Genomic DNA, 19,097 nt, shown 5'->3' with positions numbered 1-19,097 from the left:
CCCTGCACCTACTATCCTGCCGAGTCATTGAGCTGGTACTCAGAGGCCCGGTCAAAGCAGGCCTGGATGCCTGCATCCTTCCAGAGCCGCCCAATGATGTCCGACATCTCCTTGGGCATGGTGCCCTCCTCAATGGTGTCTGAGAGGTGCAGCAGCTTGCGGGCATCATCCTGCAAGGGATGGGGGCTCAGTGGGGATGGGGAAGGGGTACAACTCCACACCCCATGCTGGGAGCCCCTTACCTGGCGGGCTGAGTCGCCATACTGGATGTTGAGCGTGGTCATGGCACGCACGATGGCCAGCATGGACTGCAGCGTGTTGCTGTAGATGATGGCGATGAACTCCAAGCACTCCTCCAGTGAGTAACCATCCTGGTGGATGATCCTGGACAAGATGGGGGCATGGGGCTGAGTGGGGTGCTGAGGGCACCCATGGAGCTGAGCTATAGGGTAGGGGCAATTGTGGGCACTGAACTGGTGCGTAGGGGTACCCATGTGGGTGGATAATAGGGTGGTGGCAGCCATAGGGCTGAACCATAAGGTAGGGGCACCCTTGGGTCTGAACTATAGGATGAGAGAACTCATGGGGGTCAACTAAAGGGTGGGGACACTCATGGGGCTAGAAAATAAGGCAGAGGTGCCCATCGCTGCAGTTGAGGGCGTTGAGGGGTGGATGCTCCCTCTGGCTGTAATATGGGGCAGGTAGGTGGCACGGTGCTGCCTGTGTGACTTACTTCATCTGCTTGACGATGGTACTCTTCCCTGACTCTCCTGCTCCTGTGGGGACAGAGTGGGGGCACAGTGGTGACCACCAAAGGGGGACACAGGGAAACAGGGAGGGAGAGAGCCAGGTCTGGGGGGGGCACTGGGGTGGTGCTGCTGGGGGCTCAGTCAAGGGTGTGCTGGGGGAGCTGGGGGTGGGGGGAAGAAGAGGATGGGGTAGGGATGGGGACACAGCAGTGGGGCATTGCAGGGGAACGTAGCCAGGGCCCGGACATGGGGATGAATGAGAGAACAACTGGGGAAACTGGGGGGCATTGGGAGGGGGACACAGTGCTGGGAGGATGCGAGGGTAGCGTTCAGGGGCATGTGGAGGGGTCTGGGGATGCTGGGGTGGAGTTGGGGTGCTCAGAGGCACGGGGGTATTGGATGGGGTGAGCTTCAGGGGTAATGAGGAGTCTGGGACTAACAGGGTTTGGAGCACGAGGATGTCACGGGGGAGGTTCAGGCATCCCCCGGAGCTGTGCCCACCTACCCAGCAGCAGCAGCTTGACGGTCCTGGCATCCTTCTCAGCGTCCTCCTTCAGCTTCTTCTCCAGCTCACGGGAGTGCTTCTCCTCGGCGCTGGCCCCTGCGCCCATCCTCGCCTCCGCCGCCCGCCGGCTCGCCCGCTCGGTGGAGGTCAGCACCAGGACGGGCAGTGAGCGCCAGCCCCCCGCCGCCTCCAGCGCTCGCCCACCGCCCGACTGCGGCCGCCGCTGCCACCCAAGTGGGCCAAGGACGGGGACAAGGAGCGCGGCTTAAGGCAGAGTGCGGATAAAGCCCCGAAATCTGCCCGGGGCTGAGCTCAGCAATCCCCCGGCTCCCGGCGTCAGCGCTTCTGCGGAGAGGGCGCCCAGCTGTCCCCTCCCAGAGATGGTGGCCCAATGTCCCCAGGCCGTGGCTATGCCCCGTGGCAGGGATGTCCCTGCTGGCCCCAGCCATGGGTATGGCCTTATAGTGGGGATGTTGTACCCACTGCTGTACCCAGATGTACCCGCTGTTCCCAGCCATGGGTATGGCCCCGCTCCAGGGATGTCCCTGCTGTTGTTCTCAGGCCGTGGGTATGGCCCTGTGAACCATCCCAGTCGTACTCTCAAGAATCCCTGCCTGATGTCATTGTACCCCTAGTGTCATCCCCACCCCCACGTCCTGAGCCCTTTCCAAGACCCTCATAATGTCCCCAGCTCCTCTCAGTGCCCTTTGCCCCAGCCCCCAGGTATCCTTATGCCTCACCACACAACACCAAGGACACCCCACGTCCCGCCCCCTGCCAGTGTGTCCCCATTGCCAGCGAAGTACCCCCGTGTTCCGAGGAACAGCCCTCTGTGTCCCAGCCCCGTCCCCACCAGTGCAGCCCCCTGTCCCCCAGCCCCAGCATCTTACACCTCCCCAGTGTCCCCCCAACCCTCCTCCGCGGGGCTCCTGCAGTTCCGAGTCTGACCGCCAGAGGGCAGAGCGACCCAGCATAGAGCAGCACAGCCCAGTACAGCCCAGTACAACCCAGTACAGCCCAGTACAGCCCAGTACAGCCCGTCAGAACCCAGTACAGCCCGTAGCTACGCCCGTCACAAGACCCAGTACGCCCAGTACATGCCCGCGCCACAGGGGCCAGTACAGCTGGGGGTTTTCATTTACAGCCAGTTACAAACCAGTACAGCCCAGCACAGCCCAGTACAGCCCAGTACAGCCCAGCACAGCCTGGTACAGTCCAGCAGAGACAAGCACAGACTTGTACCACCCCCCCTTCCCCACCAGGGCTACCAGTGCTGCCTCCGGTACCCCAAGTGCTGCCCTAGTCTGGCCAAGAGCCGCCCATGCCTGACCCCAGTGCCCCCAGCAGTGACTGCAGTGTCCCCAGTGGTAACTCAGAGTTCCCCCATAGTGCCCCCAGTGGCCTCCAGCTTCATGTCCCCCTGCCCAGCGTCCCCTCCATCACCCTGCAGCGTTCCCAGCACCCCACCATGTGCTCCCCTGGATCCCACCCCCAGAACTCGGTGATGTTCCTGTCCCCAACAGAGCACACGCAGGCATCTGTCCCAAAGCCAGTGTTTATTTGGGCGTGCTGCAGGCTGCGGGGAGGGGGGACACCTGGCCGCCCCTGCACTCCTCCCCTACAACTATTTACAACCCCAGCGATGGGCAGGGTGCCCCATCTCACCTCTCCTGGCCGTGTCCCCACGTGTGACCTGTGTTCTGTCCCCAGCAGGGGACGAGGCCGTGTGCCCCTGCCTGCAGCCCAGCCTCCTCCCAGCTCTGGCTCCAAAATAACCAGAAGAGGAAACTGAGGCACTGAGACTGAGCTCACCCAGTGCCAGCTCTCACTGCTGCTTTGTCCCTCCCATCACCGGCTCGTACCCCTCTGCGTGGCAGCACCATACCCCAAAGGGCATCACCCCTCCTGCACCAGCACCGCCCATGGCACCGGGACCCGGAGCCCCACGGAACTCCAGGAAGGGGAGGGATGAGAAGAGCCGGATGCAGCCACCCCCAGGTCCTCCGCCACCCCCAGTGCCGGGAGGTGATGTTGGTGACTATGTACAACCTGCAAATAAATACCACCGCCGGCAGGAGAGGGCGGAGGAGGGGGGTGGGGGTATGGGAGGGGGGCGGAGGAGGGTGCGAGCATGCGTGCGTGTCTGCCTGCATGGGTGTGGGTATATATATATATTTATTTATTTATAGATATTTTTTCTTTTTTTAATATTAAAAGGAGGGAAAAATAGACCATTGTGCTAGCAAAGTCCCTGGGGGTGTGGGGTGGGGGGGGTGGGGTTTCATGTGTGCCCGCAGCTCTCTGGCGGGTGATTCCGGCGGCTCCGTGGCTTCTTCTGGTCCTGCAGCTCCTTGGCTTTGAGGGCAGCCAGCGGCTCGGGGGGGCCGGGGGCCGGTGGTCGCCAGAATCCCTGGCAATACTGATCGAGGAGTCCCAGCTCGGGGCGGGTGAGCAGCTGCAGCAGGTCCTGGTAACGCGGCGTCGGGGCTCCCGGCAGCGCGGCGGGGGGCAGCTCGCCTTGCAGCAGGACGGCGTGCACGGCTCGGGCGGCCAGGACTCGCAGCTGCACCTTGGTCACCGTGTGTTTGAAGTTGTTCTCGGTGGCGGTGCAGGAATACAGGCCGCTGTCGGAGAGCTGCAAGGCTCGCAGCAGCAAGCCCTGCTCCGTCCGCAGTGCCCGGCCCCCCTCTGTGCGCAGCTGTGGGGATGGAGGGGCTCAGCTGGATGCCGACCAGCCGGACCCCCCTCGCAGCACCCGGCTCTTACCTCTTTCCGTCGGTCGCTGTTGTCCTTCTGCAGCAGCCATTTGACGGTGGCTTGTGGAGAGCGGGGCTGGCACTCGAGGAAGGCGGTGCTGCCCTCCACCCCGTACTGCACGGCCTCCACCGTGTTCTTGTTGGCTGCGGGAGTGGGATATGGCAGCCAGGTCACACACACGTCCCCAGGTCCCATCTCCCTCCTGAATATGTTGCTCTGCCCCATTCAACTGAAGCATCCACACATTATCTTCCTTCTCCTGAATGCATCTATCCATCTACCCATGGTCATCCTCCTTTGAAGCATCCATCTGCCCTCTCCTTTCTCCCCTGTGTATCCATCTATGCCCCCACCTCTCCATCTCTCCACGTTCAACCTCCAACACTTCAATTCATTCATCTACCCGGTCATTCATTCATCTGTGCTTTTCTTCTTCCCAGTGTAGTCACCCATCCACAGCCACCCTACTCTGAAGCATCCAGAAACCCACTGTGCTTTTCTTTCTCCCCAATATGCCCATCCATTTATCCATCCATAGTCAATCTCCTCCTCCTCTTTCTCCCAGTGTATCCACCCATCTGTGGTCATCCTCCTCTAAAGCATCCACACATCAATCTGTGCTCTTCTTTCCCCGCAATGTATCCATCCTTTCACCCACCCACTGACTCATCTAACATTCCCATTCACTCACCTACTCACTTGGCCATCTATCCGTGTTCTTCCTTCTCCCAGTGCATCCATCCATCCATCCATCCACATCCTCTTCTAAAGCATTCATCCATTCATCTGTGCTCTTCTTTCTCCCTGCTGTATCCACCCAGCCATTCATCCACCCATGCATCCATCCATCCTTCCTCAACCTCCAGCATTTCCATTCACCCACATACGCACCCCATCCACACTTCCACCCACCTGCCCACCCCATGGTGCTTTTCCAATACATCCCATACTTCCCCAGTATATCCACCCACCAGCCCTCAAAGCCACCCGCCCACTCATCCCACTCATCCCATTGCCCACATTCTCCCACCTCCTACCACTCATGCCTCCCCAGGTCCTGCCCCACACCTCTGCCCCCAACACTGGGGTTGTGCCATGCCCACTCACCATTGGAGTTATAGCCTCGGCACTGGCGCATGGGGTTGCCATGCCGGACGTCCTGCCGCCTGCTTCGCCTGAGAGGAGGCAGGAGGTGACCTGGGGAACCTCCTTGGGCCCCCCTGCCCTCCCCCAGATCCCCACCTCTTGGAGGATGCTGAGTAGCGGCTGCAGGCCTTGCCATCCCAGGCACAGTATGGGTCTCGAGCCAGGCAGCAGTCAGCACAGGCTTTTCCATATACGTCACACCGGTGCAGGGCCAGGTGGGTCACTCCTACGGCCGAGGACACGTAAAGCTGTTGCTGTTGGGGCGACAGAGAGGACAGGGTAAGATGCCCCCTGGCCTCATGGCCTTGTCCCCAGTACAGGGAGAAGTGGGGACCGTGTATCCCAGAGCCACTCAGGGGCACCCGCCGTCCTCCTCAATGGCCACTGTCATGCTATGGTGGCAACAGGCATTCAGGATCCCTGATCTGGCCACACGTCACTCACCCTCTTGGAGGAGATGGTCATCATCTTGATGGGTGCTGGCACCTAGACGGGAGAAGTGAAGGACATGGAGTGAAGCACAGAGTGCATCCTCCATGCCCACACCAGTATCTGGGGGCTGCAAAGGCAGCTACAAGAGCCAGTAGGAAGAGGGACAATGTTTTGGGTCTCCCTGGAACTGCCCATGGGGTTGGCTGGTGTCCCAGCAGCTCCAGAGCTGGGATAATGACACTTGGTCCCATCAGTTCTGGGCACGGGGTAAGGCAATGATGCTCAGCAGCAGCCCAGCCCTTACCTTGAACACCTCAATCTCCTCCAGCATCAGCTCCTCTGTCTCCATGTCATCCCGGGGCAGCACTATGACTTTCTGCACTGTGCCCCGATCTGCAAGACACCAGGGTGCCTGGACACTCAGTGCCACCAGCTGGGCACCCGTGCCCTCCCCTCCTGGGAATGGGGTCCTTGATGGGGGCTGGGAAGGACCCCCCATGCCCATCTTCATCTGTCTTAGTTGCACTGTGACACTCAGGTCACCACTCATAGCTAGGGGCTGCCACTGCCCAGGACAGAGGGACAGCAGCTGGGATAAGCACAGGGTTTGAGAAAGACCAGGATAGATCATGGTGGCCCTCGGATGGACAATAAGGAAGGGGAAACATCAGGCTGGACAACAGTGGCCCTGACATGGTGAATGAGGCAGGAGAGTTGGACTTGGGCCACGGAAAAGGTTAGGCTGGATGTCTTAGGATGGACACTGGGGCACAGAATGGACCAGGCTGGATGGCACTGTCCTAGGATGGGCAGCAGGGCAGGGAATAGGCCATGACACTCCCAGGGTCCATGGCACAGGGGTCTCAGCCCCTCGTCCTGCTCCACCATGGAGCAGAGGTGCCAGCAGAGGCACCCAGCCCCGGCAGTGCCCGTGCCCTGTGAGGCCGCGCTGGAGCATGCTGCGTTCTCTGCGGTGCGCGGCGTGGGTACCTGTGCCCAGGAAAAGCACCTCATAGCGCCCATCTGCCGCGTCCACCTGGTCAACTGCGATGGTGGTGAAGCGGTAGTTGACGTTGGTGCGCACAACCAGAGGCTGCCGGTGGGCTGGGTAGACGGAGTGGTACATCAGAGGGTGCGAGCGCATGAAGTTGATCACTTCGTCGGGGTAGTCCTTGGTTGACTTCATGGAGGGTGTGAAGGTCCCCCCGGGGCACTGCAAGCAGGCAAAAGGCATCAGTGGGGTCTCCAGTGTCCAGGGACTATCGTGTCCATGAGTGCCAGAGGTCTTACTTACGGTGCCCGGCCGGGGGTAGGGCATTTTGCCCGTGTAGGGCATCCACTGGTAGTTGGGGCCCTCCTTGTGTGCAAAGGGCCCATTGAATACCATGCGGATGTCGGCCATGGAGTAAACGCAGACAGCTGAGCCCTTGAACACTGACCTGGTAGGAGGAGTGGCACAGCCTCAGGGATTTGTGCCATCTATGTGCTGACACCGCCAGCATCCCCACCTCACCCCACGCCCACTTCAGCACCACTAGGACCTCTACCCACCTCGACAAAAAGTCCCCATCCCCAGGGACCGCCAGGCCGCAAGGGCACCGCACTCACCCCGATGCGGAGAAGACAGCGTAGATAACAGGATTCTTGGTGTCCTGCGTCTGCTGGATGAAGACGTCCTCTTGGGACAGAAGGAAGAGCACGTTACCCCCAGGGGGAGCTGGGGATGCCTGCATGGGCTGAGCTCCCCCATGGTGGGGCAGCAATGGAACTCTCCGCCCTCCCAAATGGACAGTGTGCCATGTCCCCTCCCCAGGGTGCCGGGGTGCAGATGAACCATTGGGGCCACCCAGTGCCCTCCCATGGAGCCCACGCACTCACGAAGCTCATCAAAGTGCGTCTCGATCCCATCGGGTCCTGGCACAGAGCAGACGAGCCGGGCCTTCAGGAAGGTGCTCCATTTGTTCACCAGGCAGCAGTGTCCCCCATCATCGTTCTGTGACAGAGGGACTCAGCACTCAGCCCCACATTCCCCTCCACCAGCCCCTACCTGCACCCCGCTGACCCACTGCACACACCAGGCAGATGCGGCCGATGCGGGAATAGACCCCAGGGCTGAGCGGGGCATCTGCCGACTTCTCCCGGAAGAAGAAGTAGAGTTTGTCATCATTCCTCTCGCTGCTGTCAGGGATGAGCTGGGCACGGACGAAGGCAGGGTCTGCAAGGGCACGACGCAGTGCTGTCAGCCTGGGAACACCCACAGCCCCCGCTGCTGCAAAGCCACCGGTGTGATGGCTTCCCCTCGCCATCCATCAGCCTGTGCCCAGCCAGTGCTGACAGCTCCCCCTCCTCGATCCCTGCCCCTGCAGCCCTCACACCCAGCAGGACCACCCCATCTGCTCCGCTCTGTTTATTCAGCTGTGGCTCTGGGGCCGGGGGTGCTCTATGGGGGCAGGAAGAGCGCTCAGGGTCACCAACTACGGGGACATGGTTGAACGCTCAGCTCTGTGAAAACCCTTACATAGGCTCTGGTAGAGGCAGCGCTGCCTCTCACCAGCTGGGTGCTCCCAGCACTATGCAAAGCTCCAGCATGTCTGTCACTATGCCCCACAGAGGTATCCCTCTATCTGCTCTAGATTTCCATCCACCCATCCATCCATCCATCCATCCATCCATCCATCCATCCATCCATCCATCCCTTCCGTCCTCTCTCCCTCCACCTATCCGTCTATCATCCATCCATCTGTCCACTCATTCACCCACCCATTCATCATTCATCTCTCCACTCATTTGTCACTCACTCATTTGCCCATCCATCCATCCATCCATCCATCCATCCATCCATCCATCATCCATCTGCCCATCCATCCATCATCTGTCCATCCATCCATCCATCCATTCACTCACTCTCCATCCAACCATCCATCCATCGACTCCATCTATCTCATCCCTATGGTTGGAGCTATGGGATCCCCAGGGCACCTGGGCAGATGACACTCCATACCAACCATTGAGCCACCGTGAGTTGTACTGGTCTGTCCTCATGGCCGTCTGCTTGCCCATAGTGCGGAAGATGGCTGCATCAGTGCCCATAAAGTCGATGTAGACCCCGGCATAGAGCTCCTCATCTGCAGAGGGAAGGGATCAGGCCCCCAGGTCCCTGTACCTTCTCCCATCACCCCATCCAGCCCTGGCCAGGAGTCAGCAGGCAACCAGGAGATGCTGCCTATGGCCAACCCAGAGAGCACTGGAGGATGCTACCAGTCTGCAAGGAACTCCCAGACGGTGCCTGGTGCCTGAGTGCCTGCAGCAATGGGAGCTCAGCTGCTCTTGGACACTGGGGTGATGTGGGTGATGTCCCCTCCACCCAGCCCTGGCAGCCACAGGACTCACTTATCAATGCAGAGACGGTGTCCACTTTGGGGTCATAAGAACACTTCCCTTTGCCTGACTCCAGCTTGTCCGGCTCTAGGTAGAAGATATAATCCTGGAGAAGGAAGCAGAACAAGGAGCTTGTGACAATTTCCCCCTCCATCCCCATGGCACTTTCTGAGGCAGAGGCCTCTGTGGGATGGAGCGTGGTGGCCACAGGTGCTGCCAGTAGACGATGGATGCACTGGGACCCTGTGGGGGTCTGCAGGGCTCCTGGGAAGCCGAGGTGTGCAGGAGGTGCTCCTCAGTGTGTGCTGGGTGCCGCTCCGTGCCCTCCACCATGTAGGTCCGTTATTGCTTGCAGGGTTCCTACACTGCTTCCTGGCCCATCAGTGTGGAGGGACGAAGCTGCTGCAGGGGCTGCTCGCAGCGCTGGGAACACACCAACTCCAGTCCTTTGCAAGCAGGGTTTGGCTGCAGGCACAGCCAGTGAGGAGCCATCTTCTACCAACATCCACTGGGTGATTCAGGGCCAGCCACCCCCACCACTGGGAGCTGCTCTCTTCACTGCAACAAATTGGGCACCAACCCCTGCGCCAGGGTGAAGCAAAATCCACTTCCCATAGACCGTGTGAACCTTCCTGCCCTGCCACCCCAGGGCATTCAGGGCCAGGGGTGTCCTGTGTGTCCCCAGCAAGGCAGCACCAATGCCTGTACCCTGCAAACCTCAATGACAGGACAAGCAGGGCCCCCACAGAGGACAGGCTGGAAAGCTGTGTATAGGGCTGCTCTCATCCTGCTGGCCAGCTACAGCAAACCTGGGGACAACCGGATGCTAACCACAGGAACACCAGCCACGGGGCTGCTGGCCATGATGACACTAACCATCCCCTCCATGGGGATAAGCCACATCACCTCCCCATCAGGCAAGCTGTGAGCTGAGGCAGGTGCTTCATTAGCTCTGGTGATTCCCCCATTGGTGATCAGAAACACGTCCAGCCCCAGCACAGGGCAGGAGGTGTCTGAGGCAGAGCTGGTGGCTGAGAGCATCATACTGTGCTCTCCTAATCTGAGCTGACAGGGATGCCCCTCTCAGAGAGAAGGGGACGTGGCAGGGACAGAGACAGGCAGGATCTGTCTGTGCACCTACATGTGTCCCGTCCCATGCACTGACCCATGTTAGTCCAAGGGGAGACACTGTCAGGGCAGGCTGGATGCTGGCTGACCCCAGAACCTGGGGACATCACCTCCCTGACTCCATTGAACAAGGCCCCCTCCCCAGGCAGGGCAAAGCAGATGGATGCTGGCCAGGCTCAGCAACATTTCTGTCGACCCTACAAAACACCTCCTGTGCACGGCTCTCCTGAGCCCCCTGCCTCTGCTGACACGTGGATTTGCAGGGACACAGCAAGCCTAGAGACAGGCTGAGGGGTGACAGCCACCCCTGACAGTGTCCCCTTGGGGACGAGGAGGAAAGAGTTAGTGAGAGCAGGAGAGAGAAGACGCCGGGCCGGCTGCCGCAGAGAGCTTTGCAGAGAGGAGGGGAGGCAGCGGGGGGGGCCGCGGTGAGGGGCCCCCAGCCCAGGAGCTGCCGGTGGGAAGAAGGAGCCCGCAGCTCCAGTGCGAGGTGGGCACAGCGGCGGCGGGCCCCCAGACCCGTTCCCACCTTGCTTTCTGCTGGTCTTGGGCTGCGGGGGCTGTCAGTGGCTCTGCTCTCCCGGCCTCCCGGCTGGAGGGGCTGGCTCGGCGGAAAGCCCTGGGGAGAAGGAGCAGGGCACAGAGTTAGCACCGGGGGGGGATGGGACCCTCGGGCTGGGGGCTGCAGGATGGTGCTGGCAGCCTGTCCCCATGGCACCACATGTGGCACCGTGCTCTCTGCTGGCTCTGCAGGGACATAGAGCCTCATCCCCAGGGCTGTCCGATGCCGTCCTCATTGCGCATCCCTGATCATCTCCGAGTGCTCTGACAGTGAAATGCCACCAGCAGTTCCAGGATGGAGCAGTCTGAGCCTCTCCCTGTGACTGGTGGAGCACTGGGCTGCGCCATCCTCACACAGCACCACATCTTGGCTTGTTTCAAGCAGGCAGCACTGCCCTTCAGGACAGGACCCAGGCACAGAGGTCACCCGGGTGGCACACCCTCATGGCACACCACAGCAGTCACCCAAAACTTCTTCCACTGTGCATCTAATCCAGCATGTTGGGCTCCACCGCCTCTCTCGTGTCAAGCTGTGCTCATCCGGGTAGGGTGACATCCTCCCTCGTTGGTATCCAAGCATCCCATGGGAGATGCCACCACTGTCCCTGCTCACTCATGGAACCAGGCCACCACGTTTCTCCTTGCAGAATGCTGGCACTGGAGCAGTGCAGGGCGCATCCACGCAGAGGGGCTCCATGCAACAGCACCTCCCCTGCTGGATCGGCGTAGGGCTGGTGTGAGGTCCGGTGGATCTTGGTGCAGAGAAGTCCTCATGCTGCAGAACAGTCTCGGCCACGCTCAGCCTCACCTCACTGGAGCTCAGCCTGACACAGTCCCCCAAGCTCCCTGGCACCGGCCCCAGGATGTGCCCTCCTGCACGGGCACCACTGCAGCCCCCACCCCTCCTCCCCTTACCTGTGCTTTGCGCCCACGGTTGATGAAGGCGCAGATGGGGTTGTAGGCGCCGGTGCCGCACACATAGAGGTGAGTCCGGTTCCAGGGCTGGATCAAGCGGATGAAGTTGCCACACTCCCCCTGGGAAGGAGAGGATGGTGGCAGCTACGCAAGGGCTCCATACACAGCAAGATCCTTCGGCACCATCCCAGCCATACTTGGGGTGGCACTGTGGCTATCACCTCCAACCCAAGCAGGTCCCCAGCAGGACGCCAGCCCTCCACTCGCTGGCTAACACTCACATTGCTGTTCTTGCCCGACAGGATGCACTCCTCGATCCTCTGCTGGGATGCAGGCCAGTGGATCTGCAGGAACATCAGAGATGAGGAGCGGGGCAGCTGACCCCGCGCCATCCCATCCCATGGAGGCGGCCCACGCTTACAATGAGGGGCTCGCGGTTGATGTCGTGCAGGTCCAGGGAGAGGACGTAGTCCTTGCTGCCCACGTACATGCGGTCGTGGTCCTCGTCCTTCAGCAGGATGCGGTAATCGCTGGAGTTGAGCAGGAAGTTGAAGAAGTGCGCGGTGCCGGTGGCCTTCAGCTCTGCGGGGCCGATGGGCACATGTCAGCATGTCGCTGTGCCCACAGCCAATGCTCCCCCAACATCTGCTCCATTGCAGAAGCATCCCCATGTCCCCATGTCCCAGCCCATAGGGATCAGGGCCCCAAAACCAAACTCCTGGGTACAGGGGGAGCAGAGCCCCCAGCCCGCACCCCCCTTTGGGAGTTATTTTTAGCCTGAGTGTGGGAGAAACGAGTGAAAGAGGATAATGAGGGTCATGAATATTCACAAGTGCAGCGAGGCAGCCAGATGGAAGGCAGAAGTGCTGCAGATGATGTGGGACGGAGCCAAGAAGCACGCAGCAGGGGCAGGGCACAGACAGGGGGGGTTGGGGAGCTGCACCCCACCTCCCTGCAGCCAGCACAAGGGATGGGATGGACTGCCCAGTGGGTGCCACCATCAGATGCCACCTCCACCAGAACACATCCCCATCCCCCAGTGGCTGTGTTGGGGCTGGCAGCTCAGGGCACAAGGCAGGATTCCTCTGTCCTGCTCTGGGAAGCTGCACTATGGGACATTTCCCCCAGACCTGGGTGGGGTGGGATGGGACACAGTGCTTCCCTGAGGGATGTGTCCAACCCCTGTCCCCATCCCTGTCCCCATCCCTGTCCCTATCCCTGTCTCCATCCCTGTCTCCATCCTCTTCACTGGCACAACAGGGTCGGAGCTGCCTCCACGCCCCAGTGATCACAGTGGGGAAAGGAAATGCCCCCATGACCCCACACCCCACACCCTGCTGCTGATGGACAAGCAGGTGAGCCCACGCTGTGACCCCTGGCCCCCTGCACTGAGCACCCCATTACATCCCCCAGCCCCAGGTCCCTGGTGGGGCCGCTGGTTAGTCGAGCACATCCCACTGCTGCTCATCCCCCCTCCCGCCTTAATCCCCTTTTAATTGCCCCATTCCACACAGGTGGCCTCCTTGGGGACAGGGGACCAAGCATCCCTCGCAGGGTGGGCTGACCCGTGCCCATCCCACACCACTGCTGTATGGCTGGGAGCATGTGATATAATCACATCCCCCACAGAGCACCCTAAAAAGCAGAGCTGGGTGCTGCAGGACCCCAAAAAGCAGAGGAAGCAAAGGGTTAAACCCATCCCGGCCCTGCGGCCACCTCCCCAGGTGCTCCATCACCCATCCGCTGTGCTGCGAAGCCAATTACACCCGCTCTCACCTAATTAGTTTCTAATTACGGGCTTGTAGTGCATTCAACATAATTAGCATGTAAATTACACGCCGTGTTTATATTCAATAAGCGCTCTGCCCGCTCCTGGCACTGCGGATGGAGCCTTTCGGGAGCCCTTCTCTTGATTTTAATCCGAGGGAATGAATTTAATTCACGTGCCGACGGAGCCGCGGGGCCGCGCAGGATCGGGGTCCTGGCCCCATATGCATCATCCCCTACAGCCCCACAGCCACCAACATCCCACTGCGCACCGGGATTAGGGCCATCCCAAACCTCCACATCCAAAGTGGGGGGTGTGGTGACCATGGGGTTGGTTTGTCCCCTCTGCATTGAACCCACGTGCTGCCATCGGGGCGATCAAAGCGCGGGTGGGTCGCCCCGGGAAAGCGGAATTGCTTATTTGTTTGAGCGTCACTCCTCTACCCCTTGATGGGTTATTTATGATGTAATTAAGCTAATTACATGTAATAAGAGAGTTTCCGTGGCCCCCAGCCAAGCCCTTTTCCCATTTAGCTGCTCACAGGTGGTAGGGAGCCGCAGGAGCGCGGCGGGGGCTGCGGGATGGGATGGGATGGGATGGGAATGGCTCTGCTTTGATCCCCAGTGTCACTGCGGGGACAGGGACAGCCCCACATCCCAGCAGGGACAGGGGACAGGTGCCACAGTGCCCGGATCCAACCCCACATCAAAGCGGGGCCGGCCCCATGCCTGGCGCTGCAGCCCAATCCCCCCATTGGCACGGCCTCCATTCCCCCCCCACAAAAGGAAAAGCAGTTGTTGGTTGGGTTTTCTTTCTTTCTTTTTTTTTTTTTTCCAGCCAAAAAATGCTGATTCATCCCCAGCCAGGAGGGATTGGGACTGCCTGGAAAGAGACCCCGTGCCATGGAGCCTGGAGGGGGATGGATGCTTCCCTGCGTGATCCCATCCCAAAAGCAGCAGGGGACCATGGGGCACCCCTGGGGGTGGAGGAGGAGCAGGGACGTGGGACACCCCACAGTCAGAGTCAGAATAACGCTGCCGTGGCCACATCCCCAGCAGCAGGAGCAGCTCATCAGCAGCAAGTAAAGCCCCAAACCTCCCCAAAACGCTTCCCCCAAAGGGCTCCGGTGCAGCTTTCCCCACCGAGCATCCCACAGCCACAGCATGGGGTCACATCTGCCCATCAGACGGACACCCCCAACCTGCATCTGAACAGAACCCCATAGAAACCCATTCATTGAGAGACTCAGCCATGTGTGATGCCCCATAACCCCACTGCTGCCCCACGCCCAGCCCTGCCGTGCCTTTCCTAGACAGTTTGCCACCCTCCATGAAGGAGGTGGGGAAGGAAGGGCTCAGTTTGTTGCAGGTAGGGGGCCACAAGCAGAGCCAAACTGCTCCATCCCCCTCCCTCCAGCAGGGCAAATTCGGGGCTGTTCATCCCAGAACAAAATGGGAGGGATGGGAAACTAGTAAAAAGGTGGTGGTGGCAGACGGGGTGGGTGCTCACAGCCCCTGTCCCCACCGTGTCCCCCCATCTGGCCGTGTTTATCAGCGGCAGCCACTGCATAGTGTGCCCCACAGCTACAGCAGCTTAGCAGCCATCTGCCACCAGCATCCCCAGCGGGGCAGGGAAACTGAGGCACGGCAGGTGCTGCGCTCTGGGATGTGGCTGTTATGACTATCTCTAAATGGAGTTTGGGGGCTTTTATTCCCACTAAAAGGTGGGAAGGGCCCCATGGGACGGTGGCTTTGAAGCGCAGCCCTGACCCCGTACACCTTCCTCCCGCTGACGCACCGCATCCTCCCCATCACTCCTGGAGCTGACGTCCCGGTGCCCGGCGGAGGAAACCGGAGCAGAGGGGGCAGCAGGATGCGCCCGGCACGGGGGGAAATCGCTCACAAGCAATGAGGTGATTAAAAATATCCACCCTATTTCTGGCCGGCATGGCGCTGGGAAGAGCTGCTGGCAACGCAGGGCGGCCCTGCAGCCTCTCCCTCTTCCAGGGCAGCGTGGGATCGAGCTGTTCTTTCCATGCCGGTCACCTTCCTGCCCGGCACCAGGAAGGCAATGACAAGAGGGTCCCCCCGGTCCCATCCAGGGCAGGGACGCAGCTCCAGCCCCGTGACACCGCAGCCCGTCCTTCTTTGTGTGCCTTCCCCGAAACGCTCCACGCACGACAGCACTTTGCCGAGGATGACGCAGGGCCCCGGGGAGCTGCAGCACATCGTGCTTCCTCCCCATCCTCCTGGAGGATGCTGCTCCCATCCCTCTGCTCCCATCCCTCTGCGTCACCTTCCCAGCAGCACCTTATGGCCCCCATGCCCTGCAGGCTGCCGGCCCCTCGTGTGCCACCGTAGCACGGACCCAGGGCTAAAACAGGCGCAGGGAACACATCACCCCACGACGTGATGGAATGTTTGGAATCCATTTGTGCCCAGGGCTCACCGGGTGGCAGCTCCCAGCTCCCCCCGGAGCCTTCCCGTGGGATCCGGACCCCCAGCTCTCAGGGAAGGGGAAGCAGGGACGCGGCACAGGACCATGCAGAGCCGCAGGGGCAGCAGCTCAGTGCAGGGCAGGCATTGCTGCTGCCTCTCGCCTGGGCTTGTCCTGCTGCCTCATTCCAGGGATTTTCGTGCCGAGGCACAACCCGGCTGCGTTTGGTGCTGTAACCCGCTGGGCTCTGCACGGTGCAGGGGCTCTGCTCTGCTCCCTGCCTGCCGAGTGCCCAGCCCGCATCCAAGCCCCCATTTCCCCTCTCAGCACCCCCCTCCCCAGCTGTGAATGCACATTTTGGGGTGTCCCCGTTGCTCTGCACAGTGGGGACAACACACGGTGCAGCCCCACATGGCTCCCAGGGTGAAGGAAGGGGAGGTTCTGGCTTCAGCCCTGATCCCAGCAGGATAACGACAGCCAGCACCCACCTCCCCCAGCCAGGGACAAGGTGGGACCACCAGGCAGGCACAGCAGTGCCCACAGGGACCCACGGCACCAGCACACACTGTGGGGTCGGCACTGCCCAGGTCCTGATTTGGGTTCTGCTCTACAAACCAAAGCCCTGCATTTGGTGGTCAGAAATGCCAGACCTCCCCCAAAATGCCAGTGTTGGGGCTGCGCTGTGGGTCCCAGATCTGGACCCGCACCTCTCGTTGGCTCAGGCACTTAAGGGTTAATTAACCCCCTTCCCTCCCACTCCCACCCCCCCCCCCCCCCCTTCCCGCCGGCCCCCCGCCAGCTCCGGGCACTAATACCGGCGCGGCTGCAAGCTGCTGTCTGGAGCCGGCAGCCGGGGCCCCCCCGGGTAAGGATTTAGGTTGGACACCCCACAGTGCTGCAGATCCAGAGTGACCCTATAGAGCTCAGGAGGCGGCGTGTCCCCCCCCCCTCCCCGGTCCCCATGGCTTACCTTTGAAGGAGAGCTGCACCCTGGGGGTGGGGGGCACGCCGTCCTTGCCGTGGGCTGCCCGCCAGCCCAGGGTCAGCAGGGTGGCCCAGAGCAGGACGGTGGCCACGGGCATGGTGGGGACACGCTGCGGGCAGTCCGGGGGGAGCACGCCTGGCAGAGAGTGACAGCGAGGCAGGCGTCAGGGGGGGGGGACGCCACAGCGAGGAGTGCAGCCCAGCCCCACTGACAGCACGGGAAGGGGCAGAAATGGGGAGGGGAGCAGGAGCGGGGGGGGGATGGGTTGTAGGGTGAGGCTGCGGCGTGCACCCAGGTGAGCCGTGCGCCCAAACCCAGGGCTGCCCACCCCCCCACATCCCCACCATCCCCTCCCAGCCCTGAGCGCAGCGCACAGCCCGGCTCACAGCTTTCCAACAGGAGGGAAATCTGGACTTCATTATTCCGCGAGCGAACACACACACCACCAAAAAAAAAAAGGAAAAAAAAAAAAAAAAAGAGCAGGAAAAAAAAAAGGGGAAAAAAAAAAAAAGGAATATATATTTTTTTCAAAAATAAAAGAAGAATAAAAAAATAAAAGGGAAAAAATAAGAAGCCGCGCTGTGTGTGCCAGGCAGCCCAGCTGGGCTCCAGGGGCTCCGCACCGAGTGGGCCACGAGACACACACACACCACACACACACACACACACACACACACACACACACAGCCCCGGCTCAGGGACCCCCGGGGACACGCGTGGATCGTGGCTGCGGGGTGAGGACGTGCCGGGGGGCTCAGACACACGGAGCAGCGCTCAGCGCTCAGTGCCGCCGCGCTGCGCCCTCGGGGGCAAAGCGGGGACGCCACCGAACCGAGCTACCTGGGGACGGGCAGCGTCCACACTGCGCTGCCCAATGAAGCCCCCGCGGGGACTATTGCCGGGCACTGAGTGCCGTCGTCCCTTCCTCCTTCCCCCACCCCCCGGGCTCCACGTTTCCCTAAATCTCTCGGTTCTCTCTCCCTCCCCGCTCACACCCATTGTGCCGCAGCGGGGCTTTGCCCGCCGACCCCCCGCTGCTCCATCCCACCCGCAGTTGGTTGCAGTTAATTCCAACCCCCCCCCAACACACACACACCATCCCCCCCCCCCCGCCATCCCCATCCCCGGGGCGGCTTTTAGGAAATAATTCTGGCAAATCCCACTGTTGCGTTTGGATGGAGCCCGCGTACGCGTCAGAGACAGGGAGCGAGATGGCAAACAAAGGAAAAGAGGGAGAGGAGGGGAAAAGCGCACAGCGAGGAGGGAGGAAGGGGACGGCGGGGAGGGAGGGGACCGGGGGGAGCCCTGGGGGTGGGCGGGGGGAGCCCCATTGCGTGTATAGGGCCCGGCCGGGAGCAGCGCTCCGGGAGCCCTCACCTCGGGGTCAGCGCGCTCCGGGAAACTGGAAACTGCGGCGGGGGGGGGGGACACACATTCCTGGCCGGCTCCGTGCCCCCCCCAGCCCTCCCTCCCGTTCTCTCCTCCCGGGTGTTACAGGGCCGGGATGGGGCCGGGGGCTGCTCCCCGTTACGGGATGGGATGGATGGGAACCCCCCGAGGGCAGCAGGGAGCGATGTGGGGAGGGAGGAAAGAGAACGGGGTGGGCAGGGGGAGGGCAGAGAGAGGCCGGAGCGCAGCGGGGAAGGGAAAAAGGGTTAAAAAATAATTCATTAAAATGGAAAAAAATGAAAGGGAAAAAAATTACGGGAGAGGAAAAGAGAAAAATGGAGGGGGAAGAAAAAGGAAGGGAAGGGAATCGCCGCAGCCCCGAGAAATAACTTTGCACAACTTCGCGCCTCCTCTCACCCCGCGGCCGGACCCTCCCGCCGCGCAGCCCCGACCCCCCGCAGCCCCCAACGCCCGAGTCCGGCACGAACCGCAGCACCGACCCCCGCGACCAGCGACTGCCCACGGCACGAGTGGGAACCGACGGAACGGGGGGGGGGGAGCGGAGCGGGGATGCGGGGGGCAGCGGGAGCCACGGGGGCGTGACACGGGATCGGGACACGCGTGGGAGCCGGGACACGCGCCGCCACCGCGGGACGTCGCGGCGAGTTGAGCGAGGAGGAAAGTTTGATGGCTGCAGGGACGGCCCCAGCCCCATCCCGACCCCGACCCCCATCCCGGTCCCGGCGGCGACAGTCGCGGTAGTGGCTGCCCGGCTCCCCCTCCGTCCCCGCTCTCACCTCTCGGGGCTCAGCGCCGCGCCGGGCACCCGCGGCCCCCCGCCATGTCGCAACTACCGCCGCGTCCCCGGCCCATGGAGCGGCGGAGCGGGGCGGGGCGGCGCGGGCGGGGCTCGAACCCGCGGCGGGGCGGGCCGGGGGCTGCGGCGGC

The 19,097-nt window shown here is 61.6% G+C and overlaps 2 protein-coding genes and 1 pseudogene across 4 annotated transcripts in view; 1 reads left to right on the top strand and 2 right to left on the bottom strand.

Moving 5' to 3' along the window:
• Positions 1–1,698, bottom strand: part of GNAT1 (G protein subunit alpha transducin 1) — a 4,133-nt gene extending 2,435 nt beyond the window's left edge. Inside the window, exons 1-4 of the mRNA XM_015874655.2 lie at positions 1,255–1,698; positions 734–776; positions 243–384; positions 13–170 (exon numbers count right to left, since the gene is read on the bottom strand). Of these exons, the coding sequence (XP_015730141.1) occupies positions 13–170; positions 243–384; positions 734–776; positions 1,255–1,360 (449 nt within the window). The 5' untranslated portion in view covers positions 1,361–1,698. The remainder of the gene's footprint in view (positions 1–12; positions 171–242; positions 385–733; positions 777–1,254) is intronic.
• LOC116654020 lies at positions 1,646–3,077 on the top strand (annotated as a pseudogene).
• On the bottom strand, positions 2,796–19,097 carry SEMA3F (semaphorin 3F). 3 transcript variants are annotated; one of them, XM_015874656.1, is made up of 19 exons: positions 18,947–19,097; positions 16,746–16,895; positions 11,993–12,153; positions 11,853–11,915; positions 11,572–11,691; positions 10,625–10,714; positions 8,980–9,073; positions 8,595–8,714; positions 7,665–7,804; positions 7,468–7,582; positions 7,198–7,267; positions 6,884–7,028; positions 6,580–6,802; positions 5,894–5,982; positions 5,602–5,643; positions 5,254–5,411; positions 5,119–5,186; positions 4,021–4,154; positions 3,536–3,952 (listed from the first exon to the last, which is right to left on the bottom strand). In XM_015874656.1, the coding sequence occupies exons 2-19, from the start codon at positions 16,855–16,857 to the stop codon at positions 3,536–3,538; spliced, it is 2,361 nt and encodes a 786-aa protein (XP_015730142.1). In that variant the 5' UTR covers positions 16,858–16,895; positions 18,947–19,097. The 3 variants fall into 3 exon arrangements, with proteins under 3 accessions (XP_015730143.1, XP_015730142.1, XP_015730144.1); XM_015874657.2 differs by lacking the exon at positions 18,947–19,097 and having other exon boundaries at positions 2,796–3,952; positions 16,746–16,857; XM_015874658.1 differs by lacking the exons at positions 10,625–10,714; positions 18,947–19,097 and having other exon boundaries at positions 16,746–16,857.

This window comes from Coturnix japonica, chromosome 12, assembly GCF_001577835.2.
Source record: "Coturnix japonica isolate 7356 chromosome 12, Coturnix japonica 2.1, whole genome shotgun sequence".
Lineage (NCBI taxonomy): Eukaryota > Metazoa > Chordata > Aves > Galliformes > Phasianidae > Coturnix > Coturnix japonica.
Note: the sequence above shows the minus strand (reverse complement) of the source record. Positions and strands in the feature narration are given on the sequence as shown.

Bases quoted from the DNA above. Each gene is read 5' to 3' on its own strand.
- SEMA3F (XM_015874656.1), bottom strand. From the start codon at position 16,857: ATGCCCGTGGCCACCGTCCTGCTCTGGGCCACCCTGCTGACCCTGGGC. The intron at 7,583-7,664 runs GTGTGTGCAGTG...CCTCTGTCACAG, and splicing joins GCATCGGCCGCATCTGCCTG to AACGATGATGGGGGACACTG. The intron at 4,155-5,118 runs GTGAGTGGGCAT...CCACTCCCGCAG, and splicing joins CCGAGGCTATAACTCCAATG to CCAACAAGAACACGGTGGAG.